Genomic DNA, 18,241 nt, shown 5'->3' on the forward strand with positions numbered 1-18,241 from the left:
CTATACGGTAACTCAGGAGTGCTGGGATATGCACCTTTTTAATTTGGGGACTGCTTTTTGTGCTGGAATGCTGGCACTGTATTTTAAAATAAGTACTCACGTACTTATTTTGAATAAAATAATTATATGCATACTATACACAGCCACTCTCATACAATGGTAATAACTGGGACCCTATAAGAACTTGATTAGAATAGATTGTTGACAGACAAAAACAATAGATGTGGGAAATTCTGGCCCTTCCACACCTTAACAGTATCTTAGAAAGAAAAAACCCCAACACCACTGCAGTGACTGGCTGTCAAAATCAAATCAGATAGCCCACTTTACAACAATTTGACTGTATCCCTCCCCCCCTTCATATTTTGCTAGTTTTCTTACACTGTTAGCTTTTTGGGATGGGGATCCTGACCTCATGTGTTGATCAAACACCTAGCACTGGGGGTCCCAATCTTGGTTGTGGTTCCTGGGTGTTACTGAAACTGAAATAAAGTTATCCTTTTTGGAATTCTGTCTCATTCAGATTTACGTACCTGTTTTAGATTTTAGTCCAATTGCCTAATAAAGCCTCGGGTATGTAGCTAAGTAGGACAAAAAGGTTTCTCAAACCTTTCTCCTCTCCTCCTCTTTATCCTTCTTGAGTTTCTTGTTGTTGTTTATCTTAGCGCTCAAAGAAGTTTTGGCTTGACTGTGTTGTATTTGGTATGAGAGAGACAAGAAGGGTGAGGTACTGACACAGCTACAATTACACTGTATTTGGTATGGTCTGATGCAGATTAGGCAGAGTCAGCATTTAACAAAGCTTTCTGAGCCCCCTCTCCTCCTGATTTGTAACATCTCTACCCTTCCCATTCTGGGCCTCTCTTGCAGAGAGGCTGCCAAATCCAGCACATCAATCTGGTGGTGGTGTAACAGAGATAAAAGTCCAGGAGGGGCCATGCCAGCAATCTGGAACTACTGTATTTCTATTTCATTCCCTAGAGCCTTGGGGGTTGGATATGGAATCTGTGCCTTACCTGTTCAGATGTGTGTTGTGGCTTCTGGCAGGTGTCAGTCCCAGCTATTACAAAACGATTACATATTTTCTTTTGGATCAACACATGGAGTTTAAGAAATTAGAGATTTCTAATGCTCTGAGATTTTTTTTACACTTGTATTTTAATCATGTATTGCTTGCTTCAGTAACCCTTTGCTACTCATTCTCTGGATAACAACCTAAAGATCCAAAGCCATTACTTTTCTCTTCTCATTAACCAGTTTATTAGAACACGAGGGGAATTACATAAAATACCACCAACAAAGCAGCACTTGGGTAAATAAAGCAGATTGACATTCCATTTTTTTATAGTCTGTTTGAGGAGATGATGCCACCTGCTGGGCACCTGTTGTAAAATCTTTTAAAAGGGGTATTCAAATAATTTCCACTCTACCACCTAGCCACCTCTAACCTGACTGGCAGATTTCAGATATTTTTCTCTAAAATTATTACTACTCATATTTTCATGTCTTCAAACTCAACAGAAACTTCAGCTGTGATCACAGGTTCAGTCCTTCTAGGGGCACAATGTAGTGTTTCCGCTGTGAGACCATATTTAGTTCCGATGGAAAACAACACATCCCTCTAAACCCCACCCACATGGTTCAGATATTTGGCATCCGGCAACTGATTCCCCTCATGGTTCAGATATTTGCAGTCCAAATCCATTGGCACAAGAGCACAAAATGCCCTTGATTAAAGGAAATGTATGTGACCATGTGGCTGGTGCAGTTTCTTATATCATTCATCAGTGTATTGGGTGAAATACCTATGGGTCTGATTCTAATGCCATTACTCTAAACTGCAAGAGAAATTTAGGCAGGCAGAATGTAATTATTAGTCAGTATGGGAAGGGATTATGTCCCTAGCCTCTTTGCCAGAAGCTGGGAATGGGCGGCAGGGGATGGATCACTTGACGATTACCTCATCTGTTCATTCCCTCTGAAGCACTCGTCATTGGCTACCGTCGGAAGACAGGATACTGGGCTATATGGACCTTTGGTCTGACCCAGTATAGCAGTTCTTATGTTCTCAATTAGCTGCACTGGAATTTAGACAAGACATCGGGGTTCACATACCTGCTCCTGTAAAAAAAATGTGCCATGTCATCTTTAATGACAACAAACGATCAGGATCTTGAGTGTTCATCATACCCAAAACAGCATATCCAGTAGTGCATTGTCCCCTAACATCATGGTGAGACATTGGGTCAGTACTCACTCAGAGGGAAGACTGACACCTACTGAATCACCAGTCCCACTTCCTGCAGCATTATCCTTGAGGAAGATAGCACTTGTAAGAGCAGACAAAATCACAGCATGAGGTGGTACAGCAGCAGGTGTTTAGTTATGCCAGAAATACTTTCTAGGAAGTCATAATAACAGAGAGAGCTCCTCTTAGTATCTGCACTACCAAATTCCTCTGCTTTCTGAGGATGAAGCTGTGCGAGCATATGGTTCACAGGCAGAGAATAAATATTTCATTAATCATAGGTGAGGATTCTCTTCTATGTATGTTCTTCTCTCTATTCTTTGTCAACTGCTCCCCCTCCTGGACATCTTCCTTTCTGCAATACGTTTATCTTTGTAAAATATGGCAGGTTTCAGAGGAACAGCCGTGTTAGTCTGTATTCGCAAAAAGAAAAGGAGTACTTGTGGCACCTTAGAGACTGGTTAGTCTCTAAGGTGCCACAAGTACTCCTTTTCTTTTTGTAAAATATGGATAACTTCTGTGCTTTCAGCTGCTGTGTTTGGATATATCTAGAGTGGTACTTAAATCTGAGAACTCCCAAAGGTGTCAGACAAACTCATCTTTCCTGATTCAGTGAATGTTCTTCAATAATATTTAATTATTGTATCTCTCTCTCTCTCTCTATATATATATATATGGAGTGGTAACATTTTCAGACCTTTTAAATAAAATAAATTCGGGGGGTGGTTGTTTTTTTGCTTCTGGGTTGCTGAGTTATTGCTAATTATCCCGTCATCACTACTGGCAGAATGTTCCTTGTACTGCTGTCATCTTGTTCATGTTAACATTTTAAATATATCATTCAGACATTTAAGTATCAGCTGGAACAGCACTGTGAATGGGCTTTCTTTAGTGACTGATGTGTGTCCTGCTGGAGGTGCACTAACAGTAAAACCAGGCATAATATCACCCAAATTTATCCTTAACAACAATTTGGATCATCAGTGACAGTGAAGAATGGGCTAAAGCTACATTTAAGCCAGACAGGCTTGATCTCTCAATCATAACCAAATTTACTTCTACCCCACACACTCCTACCCTAGTGTTTATATCACACTGTTTATTACAGAACATGATGGTGAAACTGGTTAAGTAAAATGGAGTATGTCCATGCTGGTAGTCTGCAGAGAGTTGGAAAGACACAGGGTGCTGGCTTTTCCTCGTTTCCCATTGCCTGAATGCCTATAAAAGCAGCTTAAACAAGGAGGAGGAGCCAGCCTAGCCATCTCTATTAGGAGAGGCTGCTACATAGGAGAAGGATGAGATGAAAGGGGAGTCACAAGCCACCATCAGGACTGGAACTAGGAGTTGCCAATGGGACCAGAAACCTCCATAGGGGAAGGAATGTTCAAAGCAGAAGGGAATCGGGCAGCTGGTGCAGAGGAGTGGAGAAGAAAGGGACCTGATTACAGAAAATCATATGCCAGGTACCAGAGGTGAGAGAAAGGGAGAAGCGTAGAGCGAAAACTGTGGTGTGATCGGTTTAAAAAAACAAAAACAAAAAACAAACGTGCATTGCATTAAAGATATTAACTCTACCTCAATACTTTCCTCATTTTACTTTTCCACATAAGCTATTATAGTAGTTGCACAGGGCTGATGCCTGACTGCAAATGGGATGGTGTTGAGAGGGGAGATGTCCTCACTATTAACAGGTAGCCCACATTGCCTGGTGTACAACAAAGCTCATTTCAAGCTCCCTGCTGTGTTATTTTGGGGGCTGTGTCCCTCTCATTAAAGGTTCCCATCACATGAAATGGTTTCTTTGGTCAAACAAAAAAGCCCCGCATCTTTTGCAGCCTGACCCATACAACAGAGCCGCAATCAGCTCAAACGCTCCCTTCCTCCTGTTATTTTTATTATTCTTCCCCACAACCAAACTGTCATCCCCCCCCTCCTTAAAAAAACCCATATCCATTTTTGAAAATCACATACTTTTTCCAGGCACCATACACAGATGTTTTCTGCCTGATGGAAGGATGCTCCAGCCACTGCATATTTACAGCCTTTTAGCCAATCTCAGGGATGCCACGGGAGCCACAAAAGTGCCTGCTTCCTTACCTTCTTCCCACAGGGCCCGCAAAAGAAAATTGCAGGCACCAGTGGTGAGCTTGGGTACAGGGCACTAGCTCAATACAAGCCCTGCTCTCCCTGCAGGCAAGGAAACAGCTGAGCCAGGTGGAAGCGATTAAGGGTTGGAAGGGAGAACAGCCCAGTGGTTAGGGCGCAAGCAGAGGACTTGGGAAGCTTATTTTCAGTTCCCTGCCTGGACAGACTTCCTGCCTCACCTTAAGCAAGCTGCTCCAGTCTTCCTGTGCCTCAGTTTCCCACCTGTGAAATCAGCACTTTTTTACATCCTAGGGGCATTGTGAGATTAAATGCATTCAGGACAGGGAGACTCTCAGCTCCTACAGCCATGGGAGGGAGGGCCTATAAATATCTTCCATAACAGGAGCCGGTTTTTGTGACATAAAAAAACCCTAGTGATCGGCTGGGGGAGAAATGGGTCCTGAAATTAAGCTGAGGACTCCATGTAGGGTGACCAGATGTCCCGATTTTGGGGTCTTTTCCTTATGTAGGCTCCTGCTACCGCCCCACCCCCTGTCCTGATTTTTCACACTTGCTGTTTGGTCACCCTGACTGCACGAGCTGCTGCTGTCTGTGTGAGGTCGCAGCTGGGCCAGGCCTTATAACAGGGCGGGGGGGCTCCTAGTCTAGCTCTCAGGTGGGCCTGGCCAGCGCAGCCCTGCCCCGTGACGAGCTGCCCGGGGTAGGGGAGGCCCCTGACTAGGGCAGCTTCGATTATTAGCCTTAGGGCGGGGCCAGCCCCGGGGCGCACCCGCCGCCCCGCGCTCGCGCGGGCTGAGCCCACGCTAGGGGGCGGCTCGGCCTTTCCCGCCGTTTCTGAGGCAGCGCGAGCCGCTGCCGCCCGACAGCGCCCGTCGCCCCCTCCCCCCGCCTCGCTGGCCATTGGCTGCCCTCGTGTGACGTACGCCAAAGCGGGTGCGGCTTTGGCCCGGAGGTGCGGCCGGCTGGCCGGAGGTTGAGTCATGCTCGTGCGGCTGGTGGGCGGGGCCAGGGGAACGGCGAAATGGGGCGGGGCTGGGGGGGCGTGTAGGATGGTCCCGGGGGGAGGGGAAAGAACAAGGGGGGGCCTGTAAAGGGGGGCAGAGGAATGGAGGGAGGGGGAGGGTACGAGAGCGGGTATAAAGGGGGACAGAGCAATGGGGGGGCTGTAGGGGCAATAGAGGGAGGGGATGGTGCTGGTGGGCGGTAGGGGCAATAGGGGGAGGGAACTGGGGGGGCTGTACAGGGGGAAAGAACAATGGGGGAGGGGGAGGATACTGGGGGGGCTGTAGGGGCAATAGAGGGAGGGGATGGTGCTGGTGGGCGGTAGGGGCAATGGGGGAGGGAACGGGGGGGTGTACAGGGGGACAGAGCAATGGGGGAGGGGGAGGATACTGGGGGGGCTGTAGGGGCAATAGAGGGAGGGGATGGTGCTGGTGGGCGGTAGGGGCAATGGGGGAGGGAACGGGGGGGTGTACAGGGGGACAGAGCAATGGGGGAGGGGGAGGATACTGGGGGGGCTGTAGGGGCAATAGAGGGAGGGGATGGTGCTGGTGGGCAGTAGGGCCAATAGGGGGAGGGAACTGGGGGGGCTGTACAGGGGGAAAGAGCAATGGGGGAGGGGGGTGGTACTAAGGGGGAATAGTGGGAGGGTACTGGGGGGCTGTAAAGGGGGACAGCAATGGGGGGAGGAGGATACTGGGGGGGCTGTACAGGGTAGGGGCTATAGGGGAAGGGGCAATGTGGGGAGGGGGAGGGGGCTGTAGGGGGGAAGGGCAATAGGGGGAGGGTACTGGGGGCCTCAATAAGTCATCTGGTTCAGGCCCCTGCACTAAGATAGGACTAAGTATTATGTGGACCATCCCTGACATGTGTTTGTCTCACCTGTTCTTGAAATCTAACCTCCCTAGGTAATTTGTTCCACTACCCTGACAGTTAGAAAGATTTCCTAATGTTTAAACTAAATCTCCCTTGCTCAGTTTAAGACCATTCCTTCTTGTCCTGTCCTAAATGGATAATGAGAACAATTTATCACCCTCCTTTTCATAACAACCTTTTACCTACTTGAAAATTATCATTCCCTCCCCTCCCCCATCTTCTCTTTTCAAAACCAATCCAATTTTTTCACTCTTTCCTTATAGGTCATGTTTTCTAGATCTTTAATATTTTTTGTTGCTCTCCTATGGGCTTTCTCCACTGTGTCCACATCTTTCCCAAACTGTGGTGCTCAGAACTGGACAGAATACCGCAGCTGAGGCCTTATCAGTGTGGAATGGAGTGGAAGAACTACTTCTTATGTACTGCTTACAATGTTTTTTTGTTTTGTTTGTTTGTTGCAACAGTATTACATTGTTGACTTATTTACTTTGTGATCCACTATAACCACTCATCCTTTTCTGCCCTACTCCTTCCTAGACAGTCATTTCCCATTTTTTATTTGTGCAATTGATTATTCCTTCCTAACAGGAGTACTGTGCAGTTATGCCTATTGAATTTCATCCTGTTTATGTCAGACCATTTCTCTAGTTTGTCAATATAATTTTGAATTCTAATCATGCCCTCCAAAGTACTTGCAACCTCTCCCACCTTGGTATTGTCCACAAACTTTATCAGTGTACTTTCTATCTCATTAGTAATATCATTTATGAAGATATTGAATAGAATTGGACCTGGGACAGATCTCTGTAGGACTCCACTTGATATGCCCTTCCAGCCTGGTTGTGAAAACACTGATAACTATTCCCTGAGTCGATTTTCCAACCAGTTGTGCACCCACCTCATAGGTTTGTCAAGGCTATATTTCTCTAGTTTGTTTATCAGAAGGTCAAGCGACAGTATCAAAACCTTACTAAAGTCAAGGTATCATCTACTCCTTCCCCGTGGCTTGTTACCCTGTCAAAGAAAGATATTAAGTTCATTTTGATTCAATTTGTTCTTGACAAATCCATGTTAACTGATACCTTGTTTTCTTCTAGATGCTTACAAATTGATTGATTGTTTGCTGCATTATTTTTCCAGATACAGAATATGAGCTGACTGGTCTATAAGTCCCTGGGTTGTCCTTATTCCCCTTTTTACAGCTAGGTACTATATTTGCCCCTTTCTTCTTCTCTAGGGAAGGGGAAATGGGTCTCTAGAACATCCAATTTTTTTTTTTTTTGAATGAAGTATGTGTTTATTCCACAGATACAGCTACGAAGGGGAAGCTTCATTTCCGAGCAGGTCCTGCTGAATTATCCTTTGGAGAACTGAGCAGGTATAAGTGACAAACTTCACCCAGCCCAATTGTAATGCCAAAATAAAACCCTTAACAGGGAACCAGAGGGCCTCTAAAATGCAATTAAGCAGCAGATGATGCATTAAATGAACGACAACTAGAAAAAGGGAATCTGCTTATGTACGACCACGATCAGTTTGCAAGTTAGCTGCTCTGACACCTGGGAGTCTCATAAGTAAGTGGTGCCTTAGCAAATAAACACCGGAGAAGGAAAGAATCTCTGGATTTGAATTGTCAGCCCCGTTTTGTTTTTAGACGTGAGAAATGTCTTCTGATGATCACTGGTCTGCGGAGGAAGAAGACAGTCAAGTATCTAAACTGACACGGAAAGCCAGAGACTCTCCATTTGTTCCTGTAGGTGAGTTGAATCTTTCTGTGCACACAGAGTGCTGTGGACAGGGTTTTATTGTAATAATTCTGGCCTGTTTTTCCTCAGAAATAATCTCTTCAGTTAGTAATGGAGATTAATGGATTTTTTCCAGAAATAGCTAAAATTTACACTAGTTAAACATGGAACAGCAAAATTGATAGTGTGAAAAGGTTTTTCTCCTTCCACTGTCACCTATCGTACTCTATCCTAATAGGATGGCTAGACTGGAGTATAGATCTGTTGCAAAAGTGGCTGTTACTTTATCAGTAGTCTGATGGAAGTCTGTTATAACCTTCATTTAAAAGGTGTCTTTTTAAAAGGTGTAATTGTGCAGCTTCCTATAGTACCTTCTACATGGGGGTTCTTCCCTCAGAAACAGAGCTTTACAGGTTTCCATATTCACACACCAGTGAATCAGACCTTCCTTTAAAAACCAATAAACTAAGTGAGATGAATCACATCCAGAAAACTAGGTTTTCAGGAACTGTGCAGACCTGGAAAGGCAAGGAGAAGCCTGGGAAAGTTTCATCCATCAAACTTCATTAGGCTTCCCTAACATTTAGCAGCAACAGCAGGACTGTCAGAACAGAAGCTCTTCTAAACCGTAAAGTGATTTGTATGTACCAGACTAAATGAACACAGGTTAATCTGTATACACTGTTGTCAATTTAGCAGGTTGCGATGACACAGCTTGCTTTTTTGCAGAGTGTGGGGGTGATTAATTGAAAGATAAAAGAATAATTGTTGTTCAATTTATATACCAAATAACAAAAGTAATTGAAAGTGATTTATAGGCCCTGACTTCACTTCAAAAGCAAAAAAGGTAGAGATAAAATTAAACCTCTAACTGATGCTTCCTTCCCTACTTCAGAAAGAAAAGAAGTCAGATAATATGAGTGTGGTTATAGCTATACTAGATGGTTTTGGGAACAAAACCACCATTTCCTGGTACAGAAAGTTGGATGCTTTGTTCAAACAGCATGTCTAATTTAGCATTTGGTAAACACTACTTTTTTAAGTCAGAAGGGGCAGATTCTGCAAACCTTAATATGCTGATTCCTCACCCTATGCACTATTTGGTAGATTTTAGCTTAAGGCATGTATTACTTAGAATAATATCTGACATTCTTTAAGCCAAAGTTACATTTTCTGGTTGTACAAATTTATTGAACTTCCCCCTCCTTCTGAATGCATAGGGATGGCAGGCTTTGTTGCTGTCGTGGGCTACGGTCTCTACAAGCTAAAACACAGAGGAGATCAGAAAATGTCAGTCCATCTCATTCACATGAGAGTTGCAGCACAAGGCTTTGTAGTAGGAGCAATAACAATAGGTAAGATACTGATTTGTGCAGAGACCTTTTTAAGATACCTTTGCCGTAGCTGAGCCTCTTTCTGAGGGGTGGGTGGGTTAGTCTTCTGCCCATATTGTAGTGAGCCTACTTGTAGGCTGCTTGACTAACCTCTACTTTCAGCAAGTATTCTCCCATTTCAAAGCTCACAGCTATATCTTCTGTAAATCACTATAGCTCATGATTCATGATATAGCTATTCAAACTGGGATGTCTTGGACCATTTAATGTCCAGCTGTTACCTCCTTGCACCACTTATTTTTTAGGATATTTAGAGAAGACATTTTTACTGCTGAATAATTTTACCTGTGCTTCTTTGCAGACATTATAATTAAATGAAAAGAAGCAAAACTGTTTGCATGAAGAGTAATTGCTGAACTATCTTTCATATGAAAAACACCAATAGATAACAGTATCTGCTCTCTTTTGTTAGGTGTTCTCTTCTCTATGTATAAGGATTACGTTAAACCTCAGATCAAGAATGGGGCCAAAAAGTGAACCAACTCCATAGGACCAAGCAGGAGAGGAAAGCATATGTTCAGAATTATTTATTTAGAATTTCTCTCTGTAAACATTGTAAGAATTTTAAGTAATCACCACCAGGACTTCTGTTAGCTCTGCCATTGAATGGCTGCTCTATGCAAAAGCCAACTGTTGGGATCAATACCTAAACTCACAATATCTATGTCTATGATGCTAGAGGCAATAGACTCTTCGTGACTGACAGCACAGTCAGTATCAATGTTTCAGCATTTCCTGCCAGCTAGAGTACTGTGCAAGGAGGAGACCTGTTATCTAGGGCAGAGGCAGCCATCGACCTACATCAAGCTCAGAATGTTGCAGTACTCCTCCCATGCAGCCTAGTTAGGAAAGAGGGCTACAGTATGGTAAGAGAGCATTACAAGATTGTTCTTTGGGGTTGGCAGTAGACAGTTAACAGAAGACCTGAATAGTCGAATGTCTTGTACCACTGCTGGTTGTCTAAATGTTTCGTATAAATATATTTAGTAGGCTGCTGTTTGTTTATGCTGTTTTATTTATTAAATCTTTATATATAGTGTAACCCACTTGGTTACAATAAAATACTCATGTTTTAACTTGCTGAAGCCAATGGTTTTAGTTACAGTAAGTAGATTTTGAACAGGTGCTCACCATGAAATACTGGGTCACTACTCTTTGGCCTGCTGCATATTTCATGTCATTGCTGTTGAGACCTTCACCTGCCAGACTCGGTTTAACAAAGATGCTCTCTAAACCACAGCAGTGATTAACGTGATACAAGTAATGAGATTACAACAAGAGCCTCTTCCTTCCAACTAAAGCAAGTGTTTGCAAACAAAAGCTCTGGCAGCTATTTAAAAACTCCCCAGAGATAACACATTAGAGGGACTCCTGGTTCAGTTACTGTACAGGCTGAGACTTGCCTGACACGGAAAGATGGCAACAAATTACAGCTAGCACCAACTGGGGTAGAGACCAAGGCTAGAGCCAGCCTGCCTATAGAGGGAATCAGCTGAGGAGGTACTATTCCTCAGCCTTAAACCAAGTTCCTTAGTGTCCCTTGTATGTAGCTACAGCAGCAAGCAGAAGCCCAGTATCTAAATGACACTAGGCCAGCTTGCTAGATGCCTAATCCACACTGGCCAAGGGTAACATTGTAATGGGATTTACTAAAAACAAAAGCAAGTACCACCTGCAATAGACTTAGGCTATGTCTACACTACAGGCCTTACAGCGGCATTGCTGTACAAGCAGTAAGGTCTCCTGTGTAGCTGTGCTTTGCCAGCAGGAGACAGCTCTTCGGCTGGCATAATTAAACCACCCACAATGAGCAGCATTAGCTATGTTGGCAGGAGAGGCTCTCCTGCTGACATAGTGCTGTCCACACCAGCACTTTTGCCAGTGAAACTGATGTTGGTCAGGGGTGTGTGGTTTTTCTTCTACACACTCCTGACCAACAAAAGTTTTACTGACAGAAGTGGTAGTGTAGACAAAACTTTAGTGTGAGAGAGAGTATCTGAATAAGACTCATTTTGCAAAAACATTTACAGCATGTGTTTCCACATTAACTGGTGGAAACTTGGACACCATTGCCCATGCTACACTTCAATCCAAACTTTAGGGTCTCTCTACAGTTTGGAGCCAGAGAATATCCTCTGGTGTATTGCATTCAGTACTCACACTGGGGGCGTTTTACTTCCCTCGCATGTAATAGCCACAAGTTTTTGCAGTTGTTCATACTGTACAGTCTGTTCTTGTACAGAAAACAGCCAGTGAAAGTTATTAACTTTCTGGGTAATCTGATCTGAAGAATATCAGCATTATTTCTTAAGCAAATGAAGCCTGAACAGAAAAAGCTAAAGTGAATTTGACACATTTATTTGACAGTCTGGACTTCCATCATGTTCATCTCTGCTCAGTGGCCCAGTTCTGGCAAACCCAGACTTTGACAAGCCCTTTATGGTGTTCACCAACACCTCAGACAGAGGACTGGGGGCAGTGTTAATGCAGGAGGATGAAAAGGGAGGGAGTCACCCCATCATGTACCTGAGCAACTTCTTGCTCAAGTTAAAGTGTAATCAATATATTTAATAAATTAGTGCCAAATACACAGGGACAGAAATGCTTCATGGGTAAGAGATTTAATTAAAAAACAGAAATAAGATGCCTCAGAACTGAGCCCACATAGACATATATAAAAATATAATTCAGGGCATCTTCCATGTGAAGGCAGTTCCTGCCTCAGGGTTCTTAGCACAACTGCAAAAGATTTATCCTTTTAAAAACAAAACACTTTCCCACCCAGAATATCATGGCCTCAAGCTCTGAGTTTGGAACCATCCAATTCTCAGAAATTATCCTAATCATTCAAGACTTCTTGAAATGGCAGGAAAATGCAAAGCTCGTGTTCAATGCCATTTGAGATAAGCAGATAAAAGCTTGTCCCAGGAAAAGTTACCCCCATTCTGTGTTTTTTGGATTTATTCAGTTGCATTTATGGCTGGAAGAACTACATGAAGAATTTCTTCACAGTCCCTCTTCAGGACTTAATAGTTAACAGGCACTTTCCATGGTGAGCACTCTTAAAAGAGCAGTGTCCACTCCTATAACTGTATAGACAGGTACTTAAACCAAGGATTCTATAGATCCTCACCTCTGATGTCAGGAGTAAAACCTAAACTTGCATTGCCTCTGCAAACTGTTTGTATTTTGAAATTGAGAATTAAGCAATTCAACACAGTCGGTCAAATAAAAGCTGGGATGCGATGACAAAGAAAACAAAGTTAGACTGAATGCACAAACATACAACTCTTTTTATCCTCCCATTTCAGTTACACTTTAGTTACCATCTCCTAAGCAGCAGTCAGCAATGTAGTTGTGGGGGGGGGCAAGACAAGCACTTGAAATAAAATCCTAGAGTAGTAGCTCATTATTGAAGAACTGGCCAGATGCTTAGAAGAGGTGGGCAGGGAAGTGAGGATTGCCATGCTCTTGGTAGGAGACCTCTTGAGATAGCCACAGTGGAGGCTACAGAGGTTTGAGATGATAGGACTCATTGCTATAGTAACCAAGCACCTAAGTACCTGGACAGATAGGGAGGGTGTTTTTAGAGAGAAGGAAGCAGAAATGGAAGAGAATGCCCAGAACATACTCTGCATTTTACAGAAGCTTTGTACGCTTCTTCCTTAGGCTCCAATGGATTTACACTTCAGAATCTGCCCATGCTTTTGAGTTAATTATTTCTCATTGTGTAGTCTCCTTAGTGTACTTCATAAATGAGATTCAAAATCAAATGTAAAATCTTAATATTACTCATTTGGACAATCTTCCAAAAGCTGGAAAACATGTTAGTGTCCCATCATTTAGTTGGCCTAAGAAACACCAAGCGGAATAAGTTTAGATCTAAATCAATAAGATATTCAAATATCTATAATTTACTCCCCAAATAATTTACAATTAAAAAAAGGATTAAAGAAAATATTTTGAGTACCTAAAGGGAAGACAAACCCATAGGGTGTGTGATATTATGAACTGGTTTGACTCTGGCTCTTCATTGGTCCTATGAGAACCTTCATGGCTGATGTCAGGTGCAATGTCTGTTGATTCCATCTGACACTCCTCTGCAGATGTCAGTTTTATCCCGTGTTCCTTCTTGGAGGAAATCTTTCCATCATTCTTGATGCTTGACCATACCCGTTTCTGAACTAACCAAAAGTAAGGAAAATCCTTTTCCGCAGCACAAAGGGGCTTCAAAATTGTTTTTGTTCTTGCTACTGCAGTTCAGGGAATCATCTAGTCACATTTGAGTCTGCATCAACGTTGTTCAGAAGGAATTGTTCAGGGTGAGTAGTAAGTCCCAGCCGATACTAGAGAAGGCAAAGAAGAAAATTAGGGAAACCACTTTGAAACAGAAGCCAAAGACAGTGAAATCAAGGATGATTAGGTTGAAATCACTAAACAGAGGGTTTTGTGCTTTGGCTTTCTTCAGCCTAAAACTTTGTTAAAAAGTCCTTGATCAATGCTTCAAATCCTGAAGTAATACAGAAACATCTTATTTTGTTCAGACAATGAGTTTCATAGGACTTGCACAATCCAGAAGTGCAAGCAGGCTCGCCTGGAGTGCATGTAGAGAATACTCCTCCAGGGCAGGTAGTTTTTGAGACAACTGCATGCCACAGGCACTTAGGCATGACCAAGAACAAGTTATTTTCCAGCAGTTAAGTGCTATTCTCTCCTAACTGCTACATACTCTGCAGTTTTATTTCACTAAGGGCTTGCCTACACCGTGATTTAGTGCACAGCAAGCCAGTATGAAACAGCAGTATGTCAAATCACACTATGGAATTTTTAGTGCGCGGAAGCAGGGGCTTTGTGGCTAGTTAGTGCAATATAGACAAGCCCTTAGGAACTGGTACTGCCAGAAGGCCAAGTAGCTCCAAGCCACACAGTACAGTAGAACCTCAGAGTTACGAACACCAAAGTTATGAACTGACCGGTCAACCACACACCTCATTTGGAACTGGAAGTATGCAATCAGGCAGCAGCAGAGACAAAAAAGTGAATACGGTACAGTACTGTGTTAAATGTAAACACTAAAAAAAAAAAAGGCAAAATTTAAAGAATATTTGACGAAATAAGGAAACTGTTTCTGTGCTTGTTTCATTTAAATTAAGATGGTTAAAAGCAGGATTTTTCTTCTGCACAGTAAAGTTTCAAAGCTCTATTAAGGCAATGTTTAGCTGTAAGCTTTGGAAAGAACTAACATTTTGTTCAGAGTTACAAACATTTCAGATATAAGGGGGTAGCCGTGTTAGTCTGCATTCACAAAAACAACGAGTCCGGTGGCACCTTAAAGACTAACAGACTTATTTGGGCATAAGCTTTTGTGGGTAAAACCCCCCGTTCTTCAGATGCATCTGAACATTTCAGAGTCAACATTTCAGAGTTACGAACCACCTCCATTCCCAAGATGTTCATAACTCTGATGTTCTACTGTAGCTCATAAGGTCATCTAAACCATAATCTGATAGGTAAGAATCGTATTTAACACAGGTGACTGATTCTTTGGTCCTGCCACTTTCCTTATACAAAATAAAATAAAATCAAGTTTTGTGAGGCTGTTAGATGTTAAAACCAAAGCATTAAATCAATTTTTATTCTTTAATCAGCAGCACTAAGTCTGACTTGTTATAAATCTGATAAATAAATACTGTACCATAATTAACAGATTTATTAAAGTTATTTTGATTAATCTGAAGAAGTGTTATTGGAATGATTGAAGCAACATGGAGCTGATTAAAAAACAAAAGTGATTCAGCTGGTAGAACAGACAGGAGACAAATTTTTCCTTCTTTCCATGCTGATTATCACTTATTTCAGTAGATCTTGTGCATTAATTACTAGTAGGAGCAGAGTGTGATCCAACAGGAAAACCCAGTCTCCACTTATCAGAACACAGGATTCACCCTTTTCAAGTAGTGTGGATTTGTTACAGAAAGTTTAGTTAACCGAACAGTGGAAGTTGTTTCAGTGCACCAGGTTTCCTATGCCAGGGTGCACTCTCAATTAGCCAGAGATAATAATTTATCTTATATCGGAACAGGCTTCAGTTGTTAGTGGCCAGCCAAAGAATACGCTGCTATGCTCTAGGACCCAAGAGTTACATCTTTATAAAATCCTGTTTTGTATCCAGTTTATGTTTCAGCTGTAGTAGTTTGAGGACTCTCTTTAAAAGGGATTTGTGTCCGATTTACAAGTTAGCTTATGAGAGCAATGGCTGTCGATAAGTTTTTTTTAATAGACACAATACTTCACATCAATACATATTACAAAAACATGTAAGGGATACAGATGAAATATCCTGTTACTGTTTCTGTTGGGGGGACTCTGGATGGTATTTTTCTCAGTTACAATTTCCTGTTACATCAACATGCAAGTTTGACTGATTCCATGTATATAGGAGATAGTTATTCTCCTCTGTGACTCTTAAGTTCATGCTTAATTATTCAAAATTTGTTAAATTCAGTTAGAAATCAAAAGGCAAGACAAGAATTTTCAATGGACTGAAACTTACCAAAAGTGTTTCTTACAAGGTAGAAACAAAGAAACTAAATAGGTATTAATTTAATTAAAGGCCTGTAGTGAGCTTACAAATTCAGTATTTCCTCTAAGAGAAATAAATAATATGCATTACTTACAGCTTCCAGTTCACTTAAAGCAGACAGGGAAAGCTTGTAATAAAAAACGGGAAAGAAAGTTCCCATATCACAAAGATCAATTTCTAAACAGAAGCAAAAGTTCAGGCTTGTTAAAAAAAAAAAAAGAAAAAAAAGAAAGGAGTGTGCAATGCCTGCTTCTATCAGAATTCCCTCCCCACTCCCAAATAGATTTTAAGGCCAGATGGGACCATTAGATCACCGAGTCTGAACTGAATAAGATCAGGCCACAGAATTTCACCCAATTACCTGTATTCCTATTCTAACTAAGCCGAGTTTATCCCCTATTAAGGTTGTTCCTGGCCAAAACATGTTGGCATTTGATTCGTTTTGTTAGTAAGTGGGTAGGCGAGATAGCCTAAAACCAGATTGTTTTAGTGCATTTGCTATTTTGACTGAGGATCAGGAAGTGAAAAGACATGCAGAAATATAGCAGTAAATGGTCTAAATGTAGAATGGTAAGTTTGTCTTCCATATAGAGCCGCCCAAAGACACCTATAAAAATGCTCAACTGAACCCTAGCAATAAATTTTTCAGGTAGTCAGGCTGCATAAACTAATAGCATATCAATCCTTCGCTATTGCTGGGAGCAGAAGCACTCAATACTGCCCTGAAGGGAGTGGAGAATATCAAGCAAAGATAGCTTCTTGGTTGAATGTCTTGCACGAACAAGGACTGTAGTAGTAACAATTTCTGGCACCAGCAGTTAATGAGTCGTTACTATGCACAGCTTGGAGAGAGTTAGTATAGAAATACTAAGCTTTGCATGCAATCTAGTGTACAGGGCCAATAACTCTATAGGTTTCAGAGTAGCAGCCGGGTTAGTCTGTATTCACAAAAAGAAAAGGAGTACTTGTGGCACCTTAGAGACGAACAAATTTATTTGAGCATAAGCTTTTGTGAGCTACAGTTCACTTCATCGGATGCATTCAGAGGAAAATACAGTGGAGAGATTTATATACATAGAGAACATGAAACAATGGGTGTTACCATACACACTGTAACGAGAGTGATCACTTAAGGTGAGCATCTCAATCATTTGGGCATCAATATGAGTTTCTTTTAAAGCAACATACTGGGTATCGCAATTTTAAAAAAAAAGACCCAAGAAACCAAGTTGAAAAAGTGTCTATCCTTTTAATTGAAAATGTAGTAAATACAAATTGATTCATGGTCAATTAAAAAAATTAAGTTTCACAAAGAATAGAATAGGTGCTAAATTATAGCACACTAAGAGGACTTTATACAGAAGCTCCTGCATATAGCTGTGATGTTGATATACAGTTCACATCATATCCAACAGTGACAGTCATGCATGTTCACAGTGGTCGTGCATTTTTGACACTTTTACAAACCAGAAATTTTTAAAATGCATGAAAATTTAAGGCATATAAATTAAACTACAGGAATTTATAAATGAATGAAACCAGCTAGATTCAAGCCTAACAGCAGTTCTAGATCATAAAACATGCCTTTGATTAGACAGTCTATATAATTTTGTTGCCAAAGGAAGACAGATTAACACACAAATCAGCGGAATTAGATATAAAACTACAAACCCTGGCAGTAAGTAGGATGCATACTCAGGATTTCTAGCTGGAATTTTGAACTAAAACCCTAAGTGAAATAATTTTTTTCTTTATATCAAGCATTAATATTTAAGTCAAGTATGTTTTGTCAGTTATCTTAACAAAGAGTACATTAGCCAACTTTGTAGGCTTAGTCAAAACGATCATTAAAAAAAGATTAGCACCTTTAATTTTTGCCATCACAAATTCATCGTGTCTCTTGCTCACAGTTACAGCCTTCCTAACACTGAATTCCTTACCAAATTTATGATACCAACTCATTTATACACTTGGGAGTTTATTCTTTCCTGTACGTCTGCACTTATTAGCATAACAGGAGCCGCACATGTAGGTGTTCTTTACTACTATGAGAAACCGTGAGGCTTATGCTTTACTCTAGCAATTTGAGACAATGAGCTAGACTCTCCACTGTCCTGCACCTTGTGCAGTCTAGGGCAAAGCAGTTGTAAATTTCTACAGTTCTGATTCTATAGCATTTTGACCCCAGTGCAAAGCAGATATAATGGACTACAGCAAGTCACAGGGCAATGGGAGAATCTGGCTGTATGCCTTTGCTTTGGCAAGACAGCAATTGTAACATTCAGTA

General features: G+C 41.8%; 2 protein-coding genes across 10 annotated transcripts in view; one reads left to right on the plus strand and one right to left on the minus strand.

Annotated features, from left to right (window-relative positions):
- The first annotated feature begins 5,173 nt into the window (after window positions 1–5,173).
- Window positions 5,174–10,447, plus strand: HIGD1C (HIG1 hypoxia inducible domain family member 1C). Of its 4 annotated transcripts, none has more exons than XM_048832015.2 (5): window positions 5,174–5,352; window positions 7,541–7,610; window positions 7,887–7,989; window positions 9,198–9,332; window positions 9,784–10,447. In XM_048832015.2, exons 3-5 carry the CDS (start codon window positions 7,896–7,898, stop codon window positions 9,846–9,848), a joined length of 294 nt encoding a protein of 97 aa, XP_048687972.1. In that variant the 5' UTR covers window positions 5,174–5,352; window positions 7,541–7,610; window positions 7,887–7,895; the 3' UTR covers window positions 9,849–10,447. The 4 variants fall into 4 exon arrangements, with proteins under 4 accessions (XP_048687972.1, XP_048687970.1, XP_048687973.1 ...); XM_048832013.2 differs by having other exon boundaries at window positions 5,175–5,329; XM_048832016.2 differs by having other exon boundaries at window positions 5,226–5,309.
- Window positions 10,448–11,708: 1,261 nt separating this feature from the next.
- Window positions 11,709–18,241, minus strand: part of SLC11A2 (solute carrier family 11 member 2) — a 45,087-nt gene continuing 38,554 nt past the window's right edge. For 4 of the 6 annotated variants that reach the window (XM_048832004.2, XM_048832007.2, XM_048831999.2 and 1 more), the window contains 2 exons: window positions 16,049–16,081; window positions 11,709–13,717 (listed from right to left, as the gene is read on the minus strand). In XM_048832004.2, the coding sequence (XP_048687961.1) occupies window positions 13,640–13,717; window positions 16,049–16,081 (111 nt within the window). In that variant the 3' untranslated portion in view covers window positions 11,709–13,639. The remainder of the gene's footprint in view (window positions 13,718–16,048; window positions 16,082–18,241) is intronic. The other 2 variants (XM_075121449.1, XM_075121450.1) reach the window with 1 other exon arrangement.

The sequence above is a fragment of the Caretta caretta genome, chromosome 20 (genome assembly GCF_965140235.1).
Source record: "Caretta caretta isolate rCarCar2 chromosome 20, rCarCar1.hap1, whole genome shotgun sequence".
Taxonomy (NCBI): Eukaryota; Metazoa; Chordata; order Testudines; family Cheloniidae; genus Caretta; species Caretta caretta.

What these genes read in the sequence shown, in the direction of transcription:
- HIGD1C (XM_048832015.2), top strand. Translation starts at nt 7,896, where the DNA reads ATGTCTTCTGATGATCACTGGTCTGCGGAGGAAGAAGACAGTCAAGTA. An exon ending in CTCTCCATTTGTTCCTGTAG is followed by an intron (nt 7,990 to 9,197) that starts GTGAGTTGAATC and finishes CTGAATGCATAG; the next exon opens with GGATGGCAGGCTTTGTTGCT. An exon ending in AGTAGGAGCAATAACAATAG is followed by an intron (nt 9,333 to 9,783) that starts GTAAGATACTGA and finishes CTCTTTTGTTAG; the next exon opens with GTGTTCTCTTCTCTATGTAT.